We start from the raw sequence: 26,850 nt of genomic DNA, 5'->3' as shown, positions 1-26,850 counted from the left end.
GTTCTTCATATTTTATCTTTAGCTGACTTCATATTTTATCTTTAGCAAGGTGCTCACTCTATAGTTGGAATAGCCACCGTAATGGGCTATAGATTATATTTTCGCGACCACCTAAATACGAAGCGTAAGCTTAGCATCAAAGATTTGGCAATTCTCTTATGAATTTAATTGATATGAGCCATGTACTAGTATTGCTTCCGCAATTTATAAGGGTGCCCAGAAAATGCGATTAAGAACCAAAATTATAATTCTTACAGCGACTATGCGTTTCAGCTCAAAATGATTCGTTATGAAGGTTGCGCAGAAATTGTGATTAGAAAAGTAATAACACTAACTGCGGTTTTGCTTCCCAGTTCAAACAAAACGATGAAGTTAGCTCTAACCTTTTTGCTTCTGGTATCTCACCAAGTCGTTCTTGCAATGGAAGCAGAAGAAGAAAGTCCTGAGAAGAAGTTGATCCGCAAGGTTCTCAATATTCTCGGTGAAATGGCGACCGCAAACGATTTTCCAACAACAGAGGTGTGTATTCTTGCCATTGTTGCATTTTGAAGTCCACACAGCGCTAGACGTTAGTATTGTGTCTCAACCTTTTTTGATTGATTCAAATGCTACGCACAAGTACAGCAGCAAATCTTTAGCCATCCAAATTATCTTAAAACCCGTTCCGACGACTTGTAATTTACCTTAACGCTGATTCGTACCGTTATTTTAAAATCTTTTTTTTTTCGAATGAAAACCAGCTAAAAATTGTAAGTTTTTTTTTAACAGGTTACCTTCGCAGGTACTTGCAGAAAAAGCAGAAAGTTGAAAACGTTTTGTAGATTTCGCGAAAAGTTTTAGGAAACTTAAAACAGCGAATCTTTGGCGACACAAATTACCTTAAAACCCGTTCCGGCGGGTGGAATTTTACGTTCCGCTGTTCCGTAGCGTTCTTTTCACCGCTAAGTTTAAATTGTAGGTTGTATTTCGGTGTGCAAATGTAAACCAACAATATATGAAAGCTACAGGTTATTTTCACACATACTTGCAGAAAAGCAGAAAGGTATAAACGTTTTGCTTATTTCGGCTTGTAGATTCGCAAAAAAAAACGGGCAAATAAAGCCTGTTAAGTGATAAAGTAACGAGGTTGTGCAATGTGTTCAACATATACTCAAATGTGTTCAGTGTTTACCTTTTCTTAAAATCAGGAAATTTACGGTCGAGATGCTTTCTTATTTGTCGGTATCAGCGCTTCTTAACCGGTGCGCCGTGAAAGGTGTGCCAAATGGGAAATTATTCTACAAAATAAAACACAGATTGACGTAGTTCTTTTATTAAAGCCCATTTAGAAGTAGTTAACAATTTGTAAAAGTTTTTATCTCTTTATTCATTTTCGACATATAACGTTTAACTAAGACCTCTGAGCACTTTGTTCCAAAACATTAATCATTTTTACTTTATTTTATAAACTGTTCTTCCGGAAAAAAAGTTAAGCCTATGTAATACAATTTGTAAGCAATTTAACAGAAATACCGGTTTAAAAAAAATTCGCAGTCGTTCGCTCTCTGGGTGAAAAAGGTTGTAAAAGGTCTACATTTGCGTCTGTGGGTCATATAGGTTGGCTTGAAACATAAAATAAAGAAATATTTTGTTTAGATGCAGACAGAAAACGACTTCGACGATTTTCCGCAAGAAAACGACGGGTTTACGTCGGACAGTGGTAAGTCTTAAACAAGTGTTTTTCAGCCTTTTATGGCTAGCGGCACCCCTCACAAATAATAAATAGATTGTTGTACCCCTACAAGATTTTTTTCCGTAGGTAAATCATTAGAATGTCACAATAAACGGAACTGGAACAACACACAGCAACTCTACACAACGTAGGAAATTATACTTGGAATTATTCCACTCTAATCTTTACAAAAAAGAGCAAAATTCAGATTCTTAAATATTTTCAAATATCTCTCGGCACCCTTGGGCAATAGAAATGGCACCCCAGGGCGCCGCGGAACCCCGGTTGAGAACCACTGTTTTAAACCTTTAGGGTGGCTTTCTTTCCTATTTTTGGCAAATCCAAATATTTTTTGTTAATAAAACAATAAGTTTATTTAAAATTGTCTAAAACTTCCAACGCCTAAGTAATTTAACAAATTGTCTAAAAAGTTTTAAAACTTTTCAAGCGTCAAAAGATTACAGGTTACGTAACTTGCTTCTGATACATATAGCTTATCGAGGCCACCTAGCGGTGATTTTAATATCAGTTACAATGACGTTAAGTGGCGCACTTACAAAACTTTAATTAAGTGTAACCAACTTTTAGTGCTATATTCACACGATGTATGAATTTAGTTTAAAAGCTAACGATTATTTTAATAAACAACCTCGCTAAAAAAATTCGTTATAAATGTTTTACATTGTCTAGTTGTGTCACCGCTAGATGATGATACAGCGCTACAAAATGACGAAGACATGCAAAAACGTTACTACATCAAAGTTGCTCGTCAGTTTGTAAGTATTAGAGTTTTAATATGCTTTTCTATTAAAGCAAAGCTTATTTATAAGATACTTAATGTAAAATGTATGTATTAATCAAGATTATATTAATGCTTCAAACAGTGGACTGGGCTTTAATTCATTTCAAAATGACTTGTTTGCAACACCGGGCGAATTTACCAATTTTATGAGTTTATTGTTTTATTTTTATATCAGTTATTTGACTTTTAATAATGACTTGGACTGGGAAAAACACTAGACTTTACGGCAGGGGTTCTTAAACTGGGGTCCATAGACCCCTTCGAACTCGTTTTAGGGGGTCCGTGAAGGCCTTATTAAAATATTAGTATATATTTAAAAAGTAACAATTTTTTCAGAGAAAACAGTTTATTTAAAACTAAAACGTTTTCACACTGAATGTATTTATACTCCATTACACTTTAACATTTTTTGGGCCAAAAACAGCAGTTATTTGAAGTCTATCGGTATTGTGACGTAAATTTATGGTTTCCTTCGACACTGGTCCATGAGATTGCAAAACTTTTTTAGGGGTCCGCGGTAAAAAAAGTTTAAGATCCCTGCTTTACGGGGACTTGATCCAGTTCAAAAAGAGTTGTTTACAGCACTGTTTAACAGTGCAGCCAGTTTTTCTATAAAATAAGAGTAATATTATTAACAAAATAAGTAAAATAGTTTAATTTCCAATGGTTTCACTTCCATTCACTTAATTTTTAATTGTTTTATTTTCAATCTTATAATTTTTTTCCAATCGTTTAATTTCAACCACTTTTTCTAAATTTCCAGTGCCCTCCGAACGCGCAATGCATGAAGTGGCGAGGGCGCCACCGGTGGCAACAGTGCAAGTGTCATAATCGGAAGACATGCCGCACAGTGACCCGACTTGTGTCAAGATGCATGTGAGGAGATCCTTGTACACCTGTGTATATAAACACGCATGCCACGCTGCTGCGTTAAAATGTAATAAAGTGAAAATACGAAAGAATACGATGTGTGTTTTTTGTGCAAGTGTCAGCAATGTATGAGAAATACTTAAGTTTAATTTTTAATCCTTTAAATTCCAGTTTTGTTTGTTGCAATATTCTCAGCCTAAAAGGGGCGCATCAAGGGGGGTACGTGGTCATACCCCTCCCCCATTTTTCAAATATTTGACCTACATAAATGCAAAAATGCGAAGGCGTAACTTTGTGACGTTGTGAACGAATATTTCAAACAAAAATCCTGCATCCGCGCCTAAACCTTCTTGTACACCTGTGTATATAAACACGCATGTCACTCTTCTGTGTTAAAGTGTAATAAAGTAACAAAACGAAAAATTGCAATGCGTGTATTTTTGCGCCTTAAATCAGTCTTATTTTATGGGTCGAAAAATTGGGTTGGTAAGTTTTAGAACAATTTTTGTCCAAAGCTTTGTAGAAAAAGTAAATTTTTTTGATATGCAGACACGACGAAGATAGGTAGATGCAGTTTTGGGTGGGACCTTTAATTGAAAACACTGTAGGTACCTTAAACTTCATTAAAAAGGTGAACTACGTCAAACTTAATATGAGGGTAAAATAAAACAGATACTTTGTTACAAAATAGGCGCAATTTAGTAATTTTCTGCCATTTGCTTTTTATTAAGAACCAGAAAATCGATAGTCGAGTTTAAATTTTCATTAGGACGTTTGAAGCCTTCCAAAAATAACTTAAGTTGCCAACCCCGCATAAGCCCTGTTGTGTACGGTTACATGAATTACAGCGCATGGGTGTAAGGTGGATTTAAAGTGGATTAAAGTGGATTGAGCGAGCAAAACGCCCGACTAGCTCGAAAGCGATAAAAGTAGATTCAAGAGAAACGAATAATAATAGATCATTATAATATAATTATCACACTAAACTCGTTTTCAAAAAAGGCCGTTCTTTATGTCTCGCGAGTTAGGCTTTGGCGATCGACATTAAATTTTGTGTTAAACTTATTTTTCATATTTTATTTTTTTTAATTTGATTGTTATAAAATAACGAAAATCTGCAAAAAAGATAGCGATTGCGGATAGGTTAAAAAGACTATGGTAAACTTGATTTATTTGTTTAAACAAGGAAAACATGAAAAATATTTAAAAAAATATATAGTAAGCTCCATAAAACTGTCGTTTAGGTATAAAAAAAATTATTTTATACTTAAATCGACTTAAGTTTCCGTTGATGAACTTTAATAACCTTCTTTTAGAAAATATGCAAGATCATTATTTCGTACCGATGATGTCCGATACCGATAACCGATATTTTAGACAAAGTATCGCCACCGATCCAATACCAAATGAGTTCATTACCATATGCACAAACACAGATAAATTAAAAAATTTAAAATCCAATTTTTAGCAGGTTGTTGGCTAAAATTTGCTTTTGGTTTATGAAGTTTAGCTCCTTCAGTTGTTAAATTAGTATTTGATGATACAAATATGCATTTGATAGTTAATTAACTTTTAAGGTTGAATTCGCTTTGTTGTATCGCAAATCGTGACAGAAATTCTAATATTAATTTATTAGCGGATTTGCACTAATACAGGTCTGTTGTATCGAACGGGAACCGATACGACTGCTTGGTTATCGGTTCCGATCCGATATTATCGGACATCCATTTTACAGCAAGCAACGTCATCTATGCTTAATAGCAGGGAAATAACTAAACAGATATTCGATGAAAAGTTTTGCGAATTTGGTAGTAATTTCGGTTACTTTTAACACGACAAACTAAATGTGTTAAACAAGATATCCTTGTGAATTAACGACGGTAATCACTTCAAATAAAAGCTAGAATTCTGTAGACTTTTTTGTCTTGGTCAAAATAAGAGAAATATATTTCGTCACAAAACGAGGATCATTAGTTTTATTCAATGCCTTTATGAACTTATAATTGACTGAATTTAAGGTCAAAAAAGTCTAAAGAATTTTACTTTTCCCGTGACTATTTAAAGTTTTCTTTCAACGGTCTTTTAACGGAAAAAGGGTATAAGCCAAGTGACTCCCCTGTCCGTCTATATGTGCACCACTAATGGGTTAAGAATAATATAGAATTCGACTAAAATTTATTTTGGACACTATATCGTTACTTTAAATGCATATAAGTCAAGTGAGTTCCTTGTCCATTTATATTGGCTCCTCTAATGGGTTGAGAAGAATATTGAATTCGTGTAAATCGTTACTTTACCTGGGTGTTTTATTTCCAGCGATATTATTCCGATGCTGATTAAATATTGATGCAAGTTCATGAACGAAATAATACGAGTTGGTATTAGAAAAAAATGTGGCGATAAGCACAGGCACTTACACTGTGGTCTGGCGAGCTTAGACAGACCAAAGTGCTATTATTTCGTCGTTGCCAAGCTGTAAGGTTACTCAAGGGTCGTTTTCTATATAAAAGATGTTGCATTTTCAAATGAAATGGTTTGAATTGGTTAAATTACATGTAACTTCGGATTTGCAGTTTTGGTATGACTTGTTAATGGCTGCTGTAAATGACTTGCCAAAGTCTTTTAGGTAAAATGACTTAATTGACATAAGTCTTTCGAAAAAAATGACTTTGGTTAAAATAAAGTGTTTTCATCAGGCGTACGTTTTATTTTCATGGTTCTAATTATAATTTGACTTGGATTTGACTTGTTGTTCATTTAAAATGCTTTGACTTTGTGTTAAGTTATTTTACAAATGATTTTACTTGGCCTTAGAGCAGGGTGGTCCAAACCCAGGCCCGACATCATTTTTCGTAGCCCGCGAGCACTGTTGAATTATTGCAAGCGTACCGTTGACTGTTTACTCAAAGAAATCTAAGTGACAAACGAACAGTAAGAATACTGCAATGGTTTGGTCATGATTACCGCTCACCAAATTCGCAGCAGGGAGTAGCAAGAACGCCTAATTTTGGTATGTGTTATAACTGATGACCGGTTTGAGCCGCAGTGCGTCTTGTACGAAACTTTTTTAAAAATGTGGTTTTCACTGTGACTTTACCCTAAACGCGCTTACCCATTCCAAGATGAAATTTCAGCTAAATTAATCAGGTTAAAACCTTTTTGCGCAAAACGAAAACGTCTTTGTATTTGGCGATTGTGTAGTATGCAACATCTCTCTTAATTTTTTTGTTTCCATGAACATTCTACCCTTTGAAATGCTGTCTTTTAACTGAAAAGTATTGTCAAATACGCAAAAATTTTCGCGCTTTGCGCGCACCTTTTTCCACAGTCTTATACCCTACGATTTCATTGCGCACAAGTTCGACGATAGCAGCAAGTTTGTGAAACTTATATGTCTTGGACGATTATTTGTGACGTCGATTTTTAAGCATTTCACGCCCTGGTACGGATGTAACCTAATGTATTTGGCCCGCAAAGAATATGCAAGCGTGTAATGTGATGCTACGTTCAACACAAATCGATTTTTTTTCTTTAACCGGTTAATTGATTAGTGACGCGCTAACAACAGAGAAGCATGGAACTCGCAATTATAAGATGAAGGCTGTAGTTGTAATCGATTTGTAATGTTCAACACCTTTTTTTATCGATCTGCTGCATTCTCATGGAATTGTGCATTTCGCGTTAACCATGGGTTTTTACTTTGGCGGAACAGGTAATTAAGCAAAATCGTCGTTTTCTTGCAGTTAAAATATAACTAGTAAACATATTTGCAAACTTATTTCCGATTTAGAAATGATTTTAACTAAATCAAGTTCACTCGCAAAAGAGAGCAACTTTTTGTGTTTTTGTATTATTTATTCACCAACTGTAAGGATTCTTAATCTGGGGTTCATGGTCACCTTGGGAGTTCGTGGACTAGTTTTAGAGGGTCTATGAAAGCCTACCTGAAATACTAGTATTATTTAAAAAGTAATCAAGTTGTCAAAGAAAATAGTTTAATTAAAAATGAAACGTTTTAGCACCGAATGTTATTTAGACTTCATTGCGCTTTCACGTTTTTGGACCGGAAACAGCAGAAGTCTATTTGTATTGTGACATCAATTTATGACGTCATCCCTAAAATTCCTTGCCTACGCTGGTCCGCGCGAAGCAAAAATATTTTAAGGGGTCTGGGTCTGCTGTAAAAAAAGTTTAAGAACCCTTGACCTACTGCAACAAGTAACATTTTAGTTTGGGACTATCTTTATAACGGAGGTTCTTAAACTGGGGTCCGTGACCCGTGTGGGCAACGTGGACCAACTTAATGGCTCCATGAAAGTCTTGTTGCTATAGTTTAAAAGTTAAAATCAAATCAAACGGCGATCTAATTGTTGGCCGCGACCCATGGGTTGAAAAACAGTAACCTACTAGCTATTACAGATCCGTGCGTAGTGTACATATATAATTTGCTACTTTGTAATAGAAAATTTGTCAAATAGTTTGTCACAAGCAGTGTCGAACTAGCGACAAGAATTTTATTTTCATTTTTTTAGTATTTGTCATTACGGCGCGTACCACATCGGAGTGGCGCCACACTTTTTTCGCAAATAACGAAGCGTGGTCGCCAAATAAGTCGAGTAGATCGGCATCATCTTAATAAAGACGTTTCGATACGAACTTGTATCATCTTAAGTAAACGACACAGTCTTTGTCAAGATGACGTCGATTTATTCGACTTTTAACAAGTTACACTACAGATCTGTGCAATGTCCTAAATCGATTGTTGCTTTGTAAGAGAGAAACCTTTGCTACAGAAATTCGACTTGGGAAAAAATGTCACGTGTTAATCCCTAAAACAGCAAAAGGTCGGGGGATCCAGCAACATTGTAGCGAACGTTCAGCAGATCAGCCCAAGCCGAACAAAGTCACATTTACCAAACAAAGCACGGGGGTTTTAAGCAACTCAAATCGACAGCCGTGGGTGATTTTTCCGACGCCGAAAAGCCAGTCAAAAGGGCCTTTGGCATTATCGCGTCAAATTTTGGCCGAACAATTCAGTTAAAAGCGGCGCTAAAAACACAACACTAGCCGCGTTTGACGTAACAATGCCACGGCGCTGACAACAAAGAAAATCGTGACTGCGGCTACATATATCGCCGTCAGGAAGCGTTAATCGATGACTGAGGGGTAAAAAGAGTGTTCAACTTCGGTTGGATTACAAACGAAACTTGAAATCAATTCAAATCATGTTTTTTTTGTTTTTATATCAGGTTTTTAACGAAAATTTCCGGTCTCCACTTAGCCCGATCATTTTTCTGTTTTCAACCATTTTGAACGCACTGACTGAGCGGTGAAGAAAAGTGCAACTTGAGAAACCATCTAAAAACGCTGTTTAAGTAGTCTTTTATATAACATTCGCCAGTTTAAACCTGACGAGTTGTTGTTTAATCTGTTTTCAACTTTTTATTTAAGTTTGTGTATTTTGCGGGACAACTTTAGTATTGATTGCTTCGCCACTTTAAACGCGTAAGTAATTATATTTAATCCCGCTTGTGTGTGTGTTTTATAACCCCATATCACGTGAAACTGGCCAACTTAAACCAAGCATAGGTCCTTTTTAACTGCTTTTTCTATAACCCGGTTAAAAAAAAATTTTTAAACGCTAATCGATAACTAAAAGGCAGCAATGAGTGGGACACATTAGTTCTGATACGAAGTTACTTTTGAACCTGTTTAAATCGCCAGTTTAGGGGCTACTTTTTATCGCCGTTAAAATAAAATTCAAAACATAAGATGGAAGTAGCCTTCGTAAAGTGGTTGAATTAAGGCCCCATTTTGTGGCCAAATTACAGCAGAAGTAATGGCGTTGTTGGCCAATTGACAGTCGCTCTAATCAGATTGGCAGCGGGTCGAATTTAATTGCGGTCTGATCGATTTTAAGCTGCGATTTCCCTGATTCGTTCGATCTTATGGGATTTCGTTTTGCTGTAAAGCCGATGTTGACTGGGGTACAGTTTTTTAATTCCTGCTGGAGCTGAAGAGAGGTTTTAGCAATTTTTAAAGGTAAGGTTTTTTAGGTTGGGTAGGTTTTGAACTTTTCGAATCAATTTTTAGGAAATGGCTGGAGGTTATAATTAAACGTAGAATGAATATCAAAGCCCATACAGAAGAAGGTATCATTTTAAACGTTTGAATAAATCTTTATTCCTTTTTAACATAAATAAGATCAATTAAATAGAAAATGTATCACTCTACCAACTTGCTAATACGGCATCGGTTTACCAAGTTAGTTTGAATAGGGCCCGGGTCAAAGATCTTGGTTTGAAAGTTACTTTTCACACGCGCATTCACAGCCAAGAGGTCAATTGCTTCCTCAAACATACAGACGACCTTTCTATGAGCAGCCTATGGTGTCAGGTTCAGGAAATAAAGAAGTGGCGGCGCGTAAAACGAAATGACAAGCCCCTTTAAAGCTCAAGCAGCTCACTATGAATATGAGTTTCTTGGGACTTTGGGTTTAGATAAGTATAGCATAGATTTAGTTTTAACTTGTGTAAGTATTACAGTTGACTGAAATTTGTCTGCCAAGGAATATGAGGTTAAAAAGATGTTAATGATGTGTACAGTATTATTTTTGAATGTGGAGGTTATGTATTTGGATAGAAAAGCTACTCTCTTAAGACCCATTTCGGCGCGTTTGGACATTTTACTACTTTCGGTAACTTTACCTTATTTTTCGCACACGCTTGAGAAACTTGACCACTTAAAAAGGCTACGGTGAAAAGGATGAGAAAAGCTTATAAGCATGTCCGAGTTACATTTGTACAATGAGGTTAAAAGGATTTTAATGACGTGTGCACTAGTAGGTCGTACGTTTGATTAAAATAAAAAAATCTCACAACCGCATTGTGGTGCGTTTAGATATTTTACTAATTTCGTTAACTTTTATTTTCGCACACCCTTGAAAATTTTTACGGTTTGTAAAAGTTACGGTGAAAAGAGTGAAAAGCTTATGAGCATGCCCGAGTTACATTTGAGCCAATTGTGACAGGTAAGGTGTTTAAAATACCCTTTCGTTGAAAACAAGTGTACATTGGGAAAAAATGATATAGTATAGGTTCTGCTTTGTTTATAAATATTTCGCGATAAATGACCGTCAAGGTTTTCTTTTTAAAATGTGTTTAAAACATTGAAAAAAAATAAGTCTTTCTTGAACGTGTATCAAAACGCAGTTTATAAAGAAAACCTTGACGCTCATGCGAAACAAACGACAGTATTGATATACAAAGCAAAATCTACAGCTTAATTTCACATCAGAGGGACTGGCGAAATTTACAGGAGTATATACAAATGCATATTGTATGAGCTCTGTACGCGAATTCGGCGTCGTTAAAATGGAATCGGGCGAATATGACAAGCCTGTCATCATTATAAATAAACTGGAAGCTGACATAGGAACACTCGAACCAGTTTTAACGTTGCGATATTAAAAGCGATTAAACGATTGTTCTTAACCTTGTTAATACCTGTAAAAATTTAATTGATTTTAATAACCCCTTATTCGATATTTAAATATCTCAAAATGCAATCAATTAATCGATAATTAACAGATGAATAAACTAATATAATTATTTGCAAGTCGATACACATTAAAAATGTAACATTAAATAACGATAAAAAATTTATTTTCTGTTTCGCGTCATACTTTCGAATTATACAATTGATAAAAGTATCTCCTCAAATTGTGAATTCAATTATCATTCATTTGGGGTAATTGCGTATAGTTAAAAAAAGTTAAAAGTGTAGTTAAAAATAGTTAAAATTTGTTAATTCTAAATGTTTCCCAAGTGATTTTCAAACAGCCACTTCACGAAAGCGATTTTAAGCAAAAGGTATTGTTCGTGGACTCCAGCCATGAAACCAAAATTAGAACAATAAAAACGTCGGGATTAAGGCACAAGTCGGCCTAAACAACTTTTACCTAACTCAAAACCACACTCGCAACTTTATCATTATCCCCTTTAATAATTAAAACGTTAACCCAAATTGTAACCCCACACACCACCAACCCCTAACCCCAAACAGGGGAAACAAACCGGTGCCAAAACAGCGGTGCCGTTTAAGCCAAAAGTCGACACTAAACTGGCCGATGCCAGACCGACGGCCCCGATCGTCCCACATCCTCTCACTAAAGTCTATGCGTTATTTTGGCCATTTAGTGCCTATTCTGATGAATTTAGGACTCATTTCGACAGGTTTAAGTCTTATTCAGACGCTTTAGATCTAATTCTGTCGTGGATATTACCACGTATTTGGCTTTATTATGTTGGTGGCGTAAATATAACGATAAAGTCGTATTATGTGTTCCCATTTTCCGTGTATGACATTGTCTACCTGGTTTATTGAACAAAAGCATTAAGTAAGAAATTATAACTTTGTTTTTCCTACCATCTGAGTAATTCTAGTTGTAAAAGTTACCCAAGTGACTCTGTAAGCAGCACCTTAACGATTTAAGCAAGGACATTTTTCATCGTCTTGTCCTCAATGTTTTATGGCTTGTCGCAAAGCAAAGTCTACACTGCGGTCATCTCGAAACGCAACAAAACCTACTTCAGACACTCTCAAAGCAAAACTGTGATAATGTCACGTATAGTTTGAACTTAGTGTCACCCAAAAGCGTAAAACAAGGAAAAACCAAAAAAAACAAAAAAAACAAACAAGTGTTTTCTTGCATATTGTTCTATATAGGGTATTATTAATTCAGTCTAAAACAACATTTTTCTTAGGCATTTAAAATGCTTCGGTATACATTTTCAATGGTCGGCTTTACGGCGCTTATAGAACTTGAGAAAAACCGTAAATTGAGGGTAAGCTATAGTCGACATATAGGCACAAGGATAAGATAATGGTAGCTTTCGATCTTAAAATCGTATGTTATAGAAATTTTCGTGAGAAATTACATTTTCTTATTGCAGTGTATTCGACATTCTTAAATAAATTTGAACTTATTTATCGGATTTATTATGTTTTATTTGCTCACAAAAAGTTCAGTGAAGAGAATTGGGTCCGCGAAACAAATGTAATCTTATTTCAAAAGATTATCGAGAAGTTTGACGCTGGGTCGTAAAAATATTACAAAAGCAAGTTGAAAAGCAAAACCAGTCGATATTCCGCGGTTTTAGAGGCGGCCTAAATTTCCCATGTATGTCTCACTGAGGTCTGAGTGGTCTTAAGGCCGTCGTACAAGCATTTAAGTAGGACGACGATATCCTATAAGACCCTTGAAGAAGGCGGGTGTTATTGGGGCCTGGTGGTGCCTTGAATGTCAGTATTCAGAGACATGTGCGACTTTGTTGTTAAAGGCTGGAGTTGTAGATTATTCAGGGCAGACATTAGGTGGCTAATGGTCCAGGTTTGTTTTGTGAGTTTCAAATAAGTGTTCGGTCATTTCGCTTTACGCGTGGGTTGTGTCATAACAGTCTGGAGTTGGTGTTGTTGGTAGAGTCCAGATATGAACTGGTAGAACCTGGTGTAGGCTAGTGTTTCCCCATGGGACGCAATAAATAGGTTTTATGTGATTGGTCTACCAAACAAGCTTTGTGACATGGATCGTTAGTTTAAAAGCCTTTTTGTTCTTTGTTGAGGTAAAAAGTAATGAAGGTTGGGCCGCCGACTGCATTACTTAAGAAGATTGGTTCTGAGCAAGATTTCACCAAAATTTAAGCAAATTGCGGAAGCAATACGAAGTCATGGCTCATAATCATTAAATTCCAACTTATTTATGCTTTTGTCATTATTATGTTTGCGTGACCCTCAGCGTAGAACAGCGGTTCTCAACCAGTGGGCCATGGCTCATTGGTGGGCCATAAGAACATTTGAAGTTGGCCACAGACAAATTAAAAAAAACTAGATTTAGTTTGATTTGTGTTGCTATATTTAATTTTATAGGAATAATGGCTTGGGGAGGAATAAAAAAGGAAGTAAATTTATTGTTCAGCCGCAAGTATCTCACTAATGCACGGTAGAATAAATAATCTGTTTTGAAATATGTTCTGCTGTGTTTTGTTCTAAACATATTTTACAGTTATTTCTTTCATAAAACTATTGGGCCGCAGAATTTTTTTGCAACCTTAATGGGCCACGAAAGAAAAAGGTTGAGAACCACTGGCTTAGAACAAGCTCAGTAAAGTGAATTGGCTTGCCAAAGCTTCGCTGCTACATTTACGCTTTGTATTTGGGCTCGCCACGCAAAAGGTTGAGAAATACTTATGTAGTCCTACTTGTCAAACTGCCGTCAGGTGATTATTATTTACAATTCTCAGGTAAACCTATATGGAAGTTGAAATATAACTTTTTATTACTTTTTTCGTACTTTCAGTCTCGCGAAACAGAAATGCATAACGCCTAAAGGAAGTTTGTTCCATAAAATTATCGATTTAAATTTACAAGATAACTGTATTTAGTTATTTGTGCGGAAATTGCTAGCACAAAAACAGGGTTAAAGATGGAGCATGTTGATCTTTACAACTTGTATTATTAAATAAGTGCAAAAGATTTACAAGCAGTGCCCTTTTTTCGATAATCCAGGGCGATTTAGAATAGACGTTTGCTTCTGATTTATCATCAGAAGTTCTGGTATTTTCTGAATATGCAGCCATGCTTACTAACTTGCACGTTGCGAAATACCAACTTTGATTCCATTTCACGCCGACAATTAGTTAAATATTGATGAGTGCTTGACAATGTCGCGGTAAGCAGCATTGTGTGGTTAGTACACACCAAGCAGGTGTTGGGTTAAACTGAACGCTCGGGGTGAATATTTTATTGAGTTGCAATAAATATAGAGACTGTAGAAGTATAGGAATAGCTATTTAGTGTTTTTAGTTGTTTTCACATTTCTAGTTTAGTCACAAACAAAGTAGCTTTGCATCTGAAAATGTCTTTGAAAAACCAAATGTTTTTTCAAAAATACTTTGAATAGTTTTTGATTTTATTTTATTTCCAGTGTAAGTTATGTGTAAGTGCCGTAGTAAAACCAAGTTTTTAACTATTTGTTATTCTGTCGATGATGAGATTTACTAATTTTTTTCGAATTGTACCGATATTCAAAACCCTATTGTTTATTTGTTTTAGACAACCTAAATTTTCTTTGAAAAACTTCGAATGTTGAATTTATTTCATAAAAATGTTATCGCACCCTTACGTAACACTTGGTGTAAAATTGATGTAGGCCTGCTCGCGACCATTGTCAAAAAATCCAATCAAATTTTAAAACATCTGTTTTAAGTAACATAAACTTAATCGCTACTTCAGCAAACGAGAGTATTTTACCGATAAAATCTGTAGTGTATAGCGTCGACCCTTAGAGTAGTATTGACCCTTTTTAAGGTCATTAACTTGTTCTTAATGGCGTTGTGTAGTGTTTCGTATTTATTGAGGCAAACATGTTAATGTAAGATTTTAGATGTTCTTTAGAATTAGGATGTTTGTCAAATCATTGTAGAATGTTATAAACCTTTAAAGTCTTGCCTTTAAATCATTTGCATCTTGGCAGATTGCCAACGAATTCTCGGTAAATCGCTCCTAATTATATCAAGGTTTTATTGCAAAGGTTGTTTATCTGTTTTAACGCGCAAAAAAATTTCCTGTTTCCGGTAAAAAAAATGTGAAACTGCAATGGAGTCTAAATAAATGTTTATGGTTTGGTTAAAAGCGTAAGTTGATGGGAGTGAGTGAAAAGTAACAAAAAATGATTCAGCCACTTGTCCAGATCGGTCCAGTCCACAATTACTCACGTTTCCACTTTGAGTTCGCTGTCTTACTTCAAAGGCGTCGCGCTATGACGTCACAACGAACAGAAATAACCGACAAAGAAAACACGCTTGACGTGATTTCATTCCCCTCGTGAAAGCGACAGAGCTGCGATTACAACAGACTTAGAATGTAAAAGTAGTTACGACTTTTAAATCTACTAGTTTATTATATAATGTGTGTCAGATATTTGGCCTTTTTTCAAGCATCACATTTTGTTTGTTAGAGTTGGTCAAATCGTCGTATCACGTCACTTAACATTTTGCGGAGCTGTGATTACAACAGACCAAAAATGTAGAAGCTATTAAACCTCTAAAATCTTAGCTATTACTGTAGTTACCTAATGTCCGATATATACCATTACTGTAATACTCTTGTGTGGGATATTTAGCATCTTTTCAAGCATCACGTTTTGTATGTTAAACTTGTCAAATCGTGTTCTCACCACCGATCCTTGGTTTTCCCTGCATGCCATTCCGAGTTAAAACGTTTAGATTTACTTATTTAAGTACAAAATATTTTATTAAATGACAACAGTCCTTGGGATTTAGAAATATTTATCTTTCAGTTGTTAATTTTTATTTGCAAGCGAATTTTGTTGACAAGACCTACATTTTATTGTCTGTCGATAAAACATTAGAAACAAAAATGTCGACAGGTTATGGAGTAATATATTTTCCGACCGTGGTAACATATATTTGTTGAATGGTGCAATGAAAGCTCTTTAACTAAGACTCAGAAACGTAATAAAAGCAGTCTACTCAATTCAGAAATGTTGTTATTATGTGTGTTTTTATAACTAGCTAACCGTAACTACGATCGGTAGAGTCTTAAATACACCTTAAACTTCTTCAAGATCAGACGTTTACCACCGGAAAGTATTGAATTCCGAAAATAAAACGATGATTAAAGCCGATTTTCCATGCCCCTGTTGACAAAGTTTTTAGTTTGCATTCTAAGTGAAGTAAACACCCGAAAATGTTTAAAGCAATTTGAGTCGTACCAAATTAGTAAATTACATATTTAAATTTAAAAAAATATTAAATTGTAGAAATAAAAGCTTATGTCTATTTGCGGATTTTCCTCCCGTTAATTATTTTTTAATGTCGATTTTCATTTCGAAATGACAAGGTTGTATCGACCGTTGGGCTTCACGATAAATTATCGATTATTTTATCGATCTGCCTATGAAAGTTACATAACACAAATCCAAAACTTTTTATTTTAGTTGCTAAAATACTGTTAATAAGGTTGGTTAAAATATGTTTTTGTTCCAAAACTACTCAATGTAGTAGTTATTTTAGCTCAAAGTTACGTAACAAAAATTTAAAACTTTTTGCACTTTAGTTGGCAACATATTATTGTTAATATGGTTTGTTTTAAAATATATGCTTGTTCACAAATTGTCAGGTGTTTATCCTTCAAGTGCAGGCCCCAAAACGAATCGCACGTTTTATATAAATTTACCTTTTGACTTTATTTATTCAGATGTTTTTTTATGGCAAGACTGTTTATAAAAAAACAGGTATAAAACATAAAATCATTTCTTTAAATTTTAACAGAAATGTTAATATCATTTTTGACATTTTATACATCTTTGTTTTTTGTAGAGAAACTGTTGATGCCTATTTAAAAGGTGAAATATACATTTCTGTAAAAATTTAGGAAATTATTTTAAATTTTATACCTGCTGTTATGATCAGCTATCATCTGATACGAAAGAAAGACTTTTTATTTTGCATTTTATTGTCTGCGGAAGACCCTTACTTCCCAAAGTGTTTTAACTCATATTTTTCTTTATATTTTGAGATCTTAGCATTTCAGGTCGCATTTTCGACAACGAGTTAGTTGAACCTTGTTGACCTTATGCTTCCAACGTCATTCCTATTTTAAAGCGCCATAAAGTACTTAATAATGCCGCAACCTTTGAGGCTACAGTGCAACTGTTACTGTGTTGCAATGAACCAAGCTACTACGTAAAATGCGTATCACGTTACAGCAATAAACACAACGAACAATCATGAGGCAAAAATAAACCGAAGTCGACTTGGCCTTTACGCATGTGACGTAGTAAGGTGGGGAACGTCGTTTCGATAGCTTGTTTCGTTTTGTTGTCACGAAAGCGGTTAATAGTACATGAAATACAATTAAATGGTGTGTTTTTAAAACACAATAAATGCATTTGTATTGGCCGAGGTCGTGAGTTCGAATCTCACCACAGGCTAGTTGTTTTTCTAGCCTTTCCTAGTTTGCTTTACAATCCTGGATAGGCTAAATAAACTCGTAATCGCCTATGGCTATGCTATGCAGAGGAAAGTTAAAAAAAAAACATTTGGTTTAAAATCAACGAAATACAGCTCTTAAAGCAATTCTAATAATAGTATTTAAATATTAGCAGAAGAGGTCGATATGGTTGGCATTATTATTCCTGAAGCAATAGTCGATAATATCGGATCGGAACCAATGCCCGATACCAAGTTGTGGGATCGCTACTCGTCCGATACTAGGGTAGTATCAGTACTTGTCCGATACTTTGGTGGTATCGGTACTCGTCCGATACTAGGGTGGTATTGGTACTTGTCCGATACTAGGGTGGTATCGGTACTCGTCCGATACTAGGGTGGTATTGGTACTTGTCCGATACTTTGGTGGTATCGGTGCCGATCCGATACCAAATTAAAAAAGGAATTTTATCGATGATGTGCAATTGCAATTCAAAGCTGCGATTTCTCTTTGGGGTAAATTTATCAAAACAACTCGCTCATTTTATCATAGTAATGACGTCATTTAGTGTCAGATCAAATCGCGAAACTAATTGATCAAAAGATCGTGTATCGGAATACGATTTCAAGTATCGGACATTCCAATATACGATTACAGTTCAAGGCAACTTTAAATAAACGTCCCCGTATAACCTCACTTCACGCAACGCAGACAGAAATGGACAAAGTTATTTCGGCCGCTTCCCTAGAAATTGGCGCGAATTTATCGGCGCGATGCAATATGACGTCACAGTTGGAAATAGCATTTCGATCGGCGTCCAACGTGTAACGACCCGAGTTTATATGACTCCGCGGTCATCTATTATAAATGCGCGAATAAAACCATGTTATATTGCAACTGTCAGCCGGCCGCATCGAAATTCATCCGCGGAGCGTTTTCAAGATCACGCGGAGAGATACGCGCGACACGCGGATGAATAATTAATGCCACCCGCGCTCGATGACTCGTTCCCGCGCGCTTTTCGGGCGATAGGGCGCTATTAAAAAGCGTATCACCCCCCAGACGCAAACCCCCTGGGATCTGAGATTGATTACTGAATGTATTTGGATGGGCAAGTCTTGATAAAAGCTGATGTAAAGGGATGTAGGTGCTGATTGCTATAAAGGCAAAATTATTGCAGAAAACGCGAAGTAACTAAAAGTAAAAAAAACTTAATTTTTTATAGTTAGGCCGGTATTTGTTTTGAAATACTTGCGGTTGTATTTTGATTACTTTTGAGGATTTTGTCTTTAACATTTCTTGCAGTAAATGGCGTAACATACCGATCTTTTAAGTGCTTCTAAACCAATTGAATTCTGAATAAAGCTAAGCTTTATGTAACTTAGCCCATAATCCTATAAAGTAAGCCTATAGAAACGTATTGGATGGGCAAGGCTTCGATAAAAGCTGATGCAGAGAGGTTTAGTTGTCGATTGCGATTATACTGCTGCAAAATGTACGTTTAAGAAAATTATGTCAGGGTCATTTTTACCTGCGTATTGTGTTAAACAGATGTCCTATGATCGGATCTGATACGAAGTAATGGTATCGCTACTCGTCCGAAAACAGGGTAGTATTGGTAGAGATACGTTCAAAATGAATTGTTTGAAGGTTTACATCTTAGTATGCAAATATTACATTAAAGATCAATAACAAATCGAAATTCCCGCTATTAAAAAGCGTATCAACCCTCAGACTAAAACCCCCTGGGATCTGAGATTGATTACTGAATGATTGGATGGACAAGGCTTGGATAAAAGCTGATGTAGAGAGCTGTAGGTGCTGATTGCGATTCAGGTAACAGTATAGAAGCAAATGCGAAGTAATTAAAAGTTAAAAATTGTCTTTTTGTTACGATTTAGGGAAAACGATGCACAAATTGCATGGAATTAATTTGCCTGCTATACATAAAGTAAAAAACTTTTCTTTTTTTTAGTTATTAATTTAAAGATTTTGTACTTTAAGTTTCTTGCATGAAATGGCGTAACAAACTAATATTATACGTGGTTCTAATTGAACAATTTGAATTCAGAGTAAAACTAAGCTACAGTTTTTACTTATGCAATAACGTAATATTATAAGTGAATTATCGAAGCAAATGAGTGATATTGATATTTTGTGTTGTCGTATAGATGGTAATATGTCAGTGTTTCTCAACCCAAGGCTACGAACCTAAATTGTGTCGTCGTTTGTTTGGTTGGCTCGCCGGCTGCAGTAGTCCACATGGTTTGATTTATTGAAATTAATTCTGAGCATTTGTTGTTAGTGCGGAGGCTCTATAAAGACATAGCTCGCAATAATTGAATTCACATACATTAATTTGGCTTTTGGTCATTTGGGTCGCCAAAATCGTCGCTATTATATTGAGACTTAACATACGGGTCGCCACCAAAAACGAATAAAGAATATAGGAAACCCTTTATTATATTGATAGATTTATTATTAAAACAATTTGCCGTTAAAATGAAAAAAAAAAAACACAAAAGTTTTAAACTAAATTGCTGGATGTGCAACGAAAATTGTTGTTTTTCACAATTCGCAAAAAAATCCGATTCTTTTGTGTGAAATATAGTTATATTGTAAATATGAAAACCCTGGAATAAATAAAAAGATCGAAAAGTTTTCTGAAATTTTTCTGTTGGAATTTAAGACGCAGGCTTTAAATTAATAATAATACCACGTCTATGTTTTGAATCTTTCAATAGGAAAAATGAATAACTAAAAAAAATAGTCAAATTCTATCCATCTGGTTTAAATTATTTCACGGGAAAAGTTTATCGTTTTCAGAGTTATTACTTTTAATAGAAAATTGTTTTCAGTAGTGAAATTTTGTTCTGATTTTAACTCTGCGACTATTGAGGAACGATATAAACGTTTTTGGCTTGGTATTTATGAGAAGCACATATTCCTAAATACAAACTGCGCGCCAAGAAAGGACGTTAATCATGCGTGAAGGATTATTCGGCCGCTCGCCTCATTAAAGATTGAAGTGGTTTTCTTCGCTTCGATCTTATTTAGGTTATTAAGGTTCGTCTGCTTTAATTGACGTACGAGGCGCGATGTGAACTGTGATAGCAAGTGTGAACGAAAGGCTATAGCAGGGGTCAGGAAACTTTTTAGCTAAGGGAGCTATAAAAGCCAGTATTCTTGGTTGTATTTCCATGAGAGCCATCTAGTACTCTTTAACATCTAGTTATAGGTTGAAAAAAATAGCAGTTAGAACAGGGCCCTTTATTTTGTTCTCATTTAAAAGACATCACATACTAAGCACGAAGAAATATATTGGTTAAGTATGCTCAACTTTCATAACGGAGCCCCGTCGAAAGAGCATGCAGAGCCTTGGATATAAAGAGATTCCTCAAACGGAATAACTGTCCCGAAAATACAAATAGGATTCGCACGAGCCGAAAAATTTATTACTATGTTTTAAAAAATGTACTATAAAGTTAGGAAAGCGGCCGTGACCGCGTGGAGTTTCATTCAAATCTTCATAAGAAATGATAGCTTAGATTTATTTGCAGGCAAGATTCTTTTATCAAAGAAGGCCATATATGGCTCGCGAGCCATAGGGTCCCGACCCCTGGGCTATAGCTTGGAGTACTTTTGCCTTATGACTGTTCGTCTTTATAGTGCAGGCTCTTATGTATTTAGTACATGATTGCGGGTTTATTGCAATGTTATATGTCAGCGGCGTAGCAATTGTTTTTCGTGTTGCTCTTACTTTATAAATGTGTATAAGTTGTATAGTCTATTTTCTAGTCTAATAATATTTTATAATTGATTAAATAAAATACCAAGCGTTGACAAGGTTAAATTGAGTTTTCTTTGCTTTAATTGTTAATTATGAATTTACAGCACAGTTTAGGCCAGCGGTGTGGTTTTTGTTTGTCGTGTTGCTAGAACTATTTTGTTTACAAAGTAGGCCTATATAGTTTTGTATGGGCAAAATATTTTGTCTTGTTTAAGTTATTGTTGTAATTAAGGATGCCCGATAATATCGGATCGGAGCCCATCACTGACGCCCAGTGGTATATCGTTTCCCGTTCGATTCAGGTGGCATCGGTGTCCAGGGTTTTTTTAAGGTTTGGTTTGGGTGACCGCTAAGTAGTTTTAAGAGACCGCAAGTGCTTCATTTAAATACCAAAAGTCCAAAATTTGGGAAACCGCTGGAGAAATTTGGGGGGCCGTTTCGGTCCCCCAAAATACCTTAAAAAAACACTGTCGGTGTGGATCCGATTTATTAGAATTTCAGTCCTGTTTTGCGACCCAATGCAGCGATTTATAGTAATATCATTGGTATTCTTTCCAAAATGAAATTCCTGCATTCATAACAAATCAAATCATATTTTTTTTTCTTCCAGTTATAGCGATGTATTTGACCTGTGTAAAGATCACAGCTTTAAGATTACACCAACTATTCACCTTAACAATCGCCCTCTCACTAGGTTTCATGGTTGGCCTTTCATTATACTTCATGAAAACCGTGCAAGTTCCCCTCATGAGCGGAGTGATGCTTCGTGAAAAATACACGCTCACGACGAGCGAGAGTTTTACGCGATCAGCAACCGATGAAAACGACGAAACAGTGGTTTATGTAAACTCTGATAACGTTCGTAGCTGGGTGAGAAAATCAAAGACACAAAATGGCGGCGAAAACCGCGACCGCAAGGTAGGAAGCTTTGACTGCAATATAAAAGAAACCCAGGCTTTATTATACGGAGAAGATCGGAAATTTCAAGGACTTCCGGATGTTTTCCGAAAGAGCAAGATTACTCCTGAACCTTTTCCCGGATGCGGAAGGTTGTTGCCATGGCGACTGGTGCACGAGGAGACTTGGATGATCTTCGTTGTCAAGACGGCTCCAAGTCACGTGGAAAGACGCAACGTGATTCGTCGAACTTGGGGATCGCTGGAAGTCCTCCGCGGGAAAAGGTTTGCGACCTTGTTCCTCCTTGGCAACGTGAAGGAGGAAGAGGAAGATGGGGAGCGTCTTCTTCAGGAGGAAAACGCTTTATACGGGGATATGCTGCAGTGCGACTTCGCAGACAGCTACAAAAATCTCCCGATAAAGGTCAGGCTTTTTTTTGTAGTTTATTATTTTTTTATTAATTTATTTTGTTAATTTTATTTTTTATTAATTTTTGTTTTTACTTTTTGTTTTCTTTACCTTCGATGTCTGTTTTTATTTTTTATTTTTTTATTATTATTTTTCATATTTTTTTTATTTCGATAGCATTTTTTCTTTTCGAATAATTCTAATTTTCACTTGGATAAAAAAGCACTTGTATTTAAAGTGATCAAAGATTTGATTCAAAACGTTCACATTAATTCTGTATGATCTTTGTGACTTCACAGACAGCTACAAAAAGCTTCCGATAAAGGACAGGCTTTAAGTTATGTTAAAACAGGATTTGTTAACTTGGTAATGATGTTAGTATCTGTGTTGAAATTGAAATGAAATTTTGTTAAAAGGCCAGTTTTAGAGATACCGTCTGCTTTTAAGATTCTTTTTTTAGTTCGATGTTGGTAGATGTAGAACGATTTTGAGTGACTTCATGTAACTGAACTCTTTGTATTGGAATATGCTGCTGAGACTTCGCAGATAGCTACGAAAATCCGGGCTTTACTTTATTTCAAAAACCTAATTTTCGTGTTTTTTAACTTAAAATGAAGTGAATTTCTTTGTTTACCTTTGATTGTCACCGGTCCCAATTTTTTTTGTTTAGATAGCTTTTTAACATTTTCTTTTGTAAGCTTTGTTAAAATATTTGAATTTTCTTTTGTAAGCTTTATAATCATCAAAATGTTGCAAGTTTTAATTCCTTAACAACTTTTTAAAAACGAACGAATCCAAATGGAATGTTTGAGCCTCGGTTTTAGATTCTCGTTTGTTTATATTTTAATAAAGCATCACTTTTAACCGATTCAGGTTTTATCTGCATTTCGCTGGCTTCTCGAAGGTCACATGACGTCAAAGTTTTACACGGTCACAGATGACGATTGCGTCATGAACTTGATGAACATTGTGACGTACTTCCACTACAACGCGTCGGATGAGAGGGGCGTACTTTGCGGGTTCCTTTACGATCAGGATCTACGGACGATTAGGAAGATCGAAAACAAATGGTGAGAGGAATTGCGCGGAAGTAAAAGTTTTTTTTGCAATTAGCCAATGACGTAACGATGGGTTGGTGAAGTAGCGTCCAGTTGGTGACGTAGTGATAGGTTTATGGCGTAGTGATAGGTTCGTCACGCAGTGATAGGTTGAAAAATTGTTTTACAAAAAACCTTCCCAGGACATTTGTCCATCTTTGGTATTGTTATATAAATTCATTAAGTAAGCTTTTAAAGGCTCTTCCACAACAACATTTTTTAGGCCATAGTTTATTGTGTTTCATTAAAGCTTTTGTCGCTTTTGCCATCATCAGATCGACTTTTTTGCGATTTTACTCACTGTCAAGTTGCTGTTTAAAACATTGTTTTGCGCCATAAAGATTTGCTGTTATGTAGTTTACCTTCTGATCTCCACAGGGGCGTTGGTTTCGACACTTACGACCAGGCTTACTACCCAACATTTTGTCACGGAGGAATGTGGACTGTTCGTAATCAGATGCTTAAGGACCTCTACTGTATGGCGGAAGTGACTGACAGAAACGGGTTCTACCTAGAGGATGTTTATATTACAGGTAAGAACTAAATGCTACTCCGTAAAACGCCGCGCTGTAAAAATTGGTCAGAAATGATACTTACTTTTTTATATTTCTCGCATGACAATAAATTCGTATGGCTATAGGATAACAGTGTTGTATCGACTTGAGCCGCTAACTTTACGCAAGTTAATGTTTTTGTATGACTTAACTTGACTTGACTAAATTCCTTTATACTTATGATTTGAGTTTGTAGATTTCTTTTATACTTGTAATTGAGCAATTTACTACGCTCACGAAAATAATCATTGTTTGCACTCTGCAAAATTAAAACGACGAACCAGGGCTTTGAAACGTCCATGTTGCGAACGTTTATAGTCTAGATTTATATATGAAAAATCATATTCTTTTCTCAGTGATTCTGAACCGATGGGTTGCAACAACAATGTGTCGAAGTTAAAAAACTACAACCTCCAGCCATAACCTTAAGATTTATTGGAAACTTTCAAAATACTACCTAACTTTTATTTGGGGTTTAAAATTCTTACTATGTCTTAAATGAGCTCCAGTCATTGCAAAATGTGTACAAAATAATTCAAAAATCAAAAGTTACAACCAATTCAGTGATGACAATTTGGTCGCCAAAGCTTTTCTATTATACTTAAGCTAAGCATTTAAGTCGCTGCTGAAAGTTGAGAAACACTGATTTATCTTACTAATGTATTCTTTCTTCTTCAAGGAATCCTCCGTGAGAAGATGGGAGAACACGGGAGTAACATCCGACAAGCGATCACAAGGTCCGGGAGGAAGTATGAGCTCATGTATTATCCCTGGGATGAAACGGAGCGAGCAACTCTCAAGATGGAAGCAAGATGGAGGAGGTGGAACAAGACTCTTCCTTGGAACAATAGGATCAGGATGAACGGAATGCCGATAATATCGACGCGTCCTCCAAACGATATTATCGTCGACGCGAGGCTGGCAAGCAAATGGAGGATGTTGGACTCTAGGTTTGTTGCTAAGGGTAACAGCACTGAAGTGGATTTGAAGGCTTATAGGTGACACCGGTTTATCTTCTTTTTACTTTTGTTGTCGGTATTTATTTATTTTGTTTTTTTCTGTTTTTGTTTTGTTTGTTTGACGCAGTAAGAATATCAAAGCCCATAGAGAAGTAAGAATCATTTATGAACATTTCGAACGTCTCTTTTATTTTTAACATTTGCAAATGAACAAAGATATATTTGAAATGTTAAATAAATGCCAATTCGATACGGGCTTGATATTCTTACAACGTCGAAATTTATTTGTTTGTATTAATTTCTCTTTTGTTTTTTTGTTACACGTAGTACGAATATCAAAGAATATACAGAAGTCGGCAGCATTTTAAACATTTCGAATAAGGCTTAAGGTAATGGTTGGTTGTAGTTAGACGTAGAATAAATATAAAACGCCCGTACAGAAGTAGATCGCATTTATTAATGTTATGCCCATCTCTTTGTTCATTTTCAACACTTGTAGAAATGCTTAAAATGAACAAAGCGATATTTGAAATGGTAACAAAATGATTGCTACTTTGATATGGCCTTTGATATTTTTACTACGTCAAAGTTTTGTTTGTTGTTGCTATTTATTTCTTATTATTTTTTTCGTTTTTTGTTTGTTAGACTTAGTGAATATCAAAGCCCATATAGAAGTAGGTAGCATTTTGTAAACCTTTTGAATAAATCTCAAGATAATCAATAAAGCCCATAAAAAGTAGGAAGCATTTATAAAGGTTTCGAATGTCTCTTTTATTTTTAACATATGTAGAAATGTTCAAAATGAACAAAGAGATATTTAAGTTATTAACAAAATGATTGCTACTTCGATATGGCTCTGATATTCTTAACGTCAAAATTTTGGTTGTTATTGCTATTTATTTATTGTTCTTCTTTCTGTTTTTGTTTTGTATTCGAAACGTTTCAAAATGCCTCTTACTTATGTATGATCCCTGATGTTCTTACTACGTCAAAGTTTCCTTTGTTGGTCGCGTATTTTTATGAAGCTCTGTGCAATTAAACTCGGAAGGTGTTAAACATGTTATCTCAATCATACAACTTGTATTTTTGATTAAAAGTAGGGTTCATTTTGTAAGAAAAATCACAAATTATAAACTACAAGGCGAACTAATTAAATCTTAAATACAAAAATAAGAAATAACAAAAAAATCTCGAAGAAATCTCAAATCAAATAAGAATTTCAAACCAAAATAAGAAATTATTACTGAAGCAAACCACAGTTCATGTGTTTCTGTTGTTCTTGAACTATCTCTTACCGCTTTTTAAATTGTCCTTTTTTGTTCCTTATTTATGAAAAACACTAAAGTTGCAGATTAGGCTTTGATTAGATTGATGATGATTACTCTGGGCAATTACATATAAACACGTGTATCTCAACCGGGATGCCACAGCACTCGAGGGTGCCTTTCTAACGCTTAAGGGTGCCGAGAGATATTTTTCCTATTTTTGCTCTATTGGTAAGCTTCTTGATACAATTTTTTTGTGTACGATAAACGAGGAAAAAAATAAAAAGGTTTTATCAACCTTGTTGCGCAGTTGATGTGCTGTTTCAATTTCGTTTATTGTAACGTTACAGTTAACCACACAGCAAAAATACGAGCAAGGGTGCCGCGAACTATTTATAATTTCTGTGGAGTGCCGCAAGCCAAAAAGGTTGCGAAACATTTATATAAACTATTAATTTAATGACGTCCTGCAGCATTTTTGTAT

At 35.5% G+C, this 26,850-nt stretch overlaps 1 protein-coding gene across 1 annotated transcript; it reads left to right on the top strand.

Annotated features, from left to right (window-relative positions):
• Positions 1–366: 366 nt before the first annotated feature.
• Positions 367–25,144, top strand: LOC146141199 (uncharacterized). The gene is made up of 9 exons (XM_083392848.1): positions 367–519; positions 1,636–1,699; positions 2,402–2,487; positions 3,277–3,389; positions 15,133–15,191; positions 21,797–22,506; positions 23,365–23,561; positions 23,967–24,121; positions 24,822–25,144. The coding sequence occupies exons 1-9, from the start codon at positions 367–369 to the stop codon at positions 25,142–25,144; spliced, it is 1,860 nt and encodes a 619-aa protein (XP_083248974.1).
• Positions 25,145–26,850: the final 1,706 nt, after the last annotated feature.

Source organism: Ascidiella aspersa, chromosome 6 (assembly GCF_963924565.1).
Source record: "Ascidiella aspersa chromosome 6, kaAscAspe10.2, whole genome shotgun sequence".
Classification (NCBI taxonomy): Eukaryota; Metazoa; Chordata; class Ascidiacea; order Phlebobranchia; family Ascidiidae; genus Ascidiella; species Ascidiella aspersa.
Note: the sequence above shows the minus strand (reverse complement) of the source record. Positions and strands in the feature narration are given on the sequence as shown.

What these genes read in the sequence shown, in the direction of transcription:
- LOC146141199 (XM_083392848.1), top strand. Translation starts at nt 367, where the DNA reads ATGAAGTTAGCTCTAACCTTTTTGCTTCTGGTATCTCACCAAGTCGTT. An exon ending in TCAAAGTTGCTCGTCAGTTT is followed by an intron (nt 2,488 to 3,276) that starts GTAAGTATTAGA and finishes CTAAATTTCCAG; the next exon opens with TGCCCTCCGAACGCGCAATG. An exon ending in AGGAAGATCGAAAACAAATG is followed by an intron (nt 23,562 to 23,966) that starts GTGAGAGGAATT and finishes TGATCTCCACAG; the next exon opens with GGGCGTTGGTTTCGACACTT.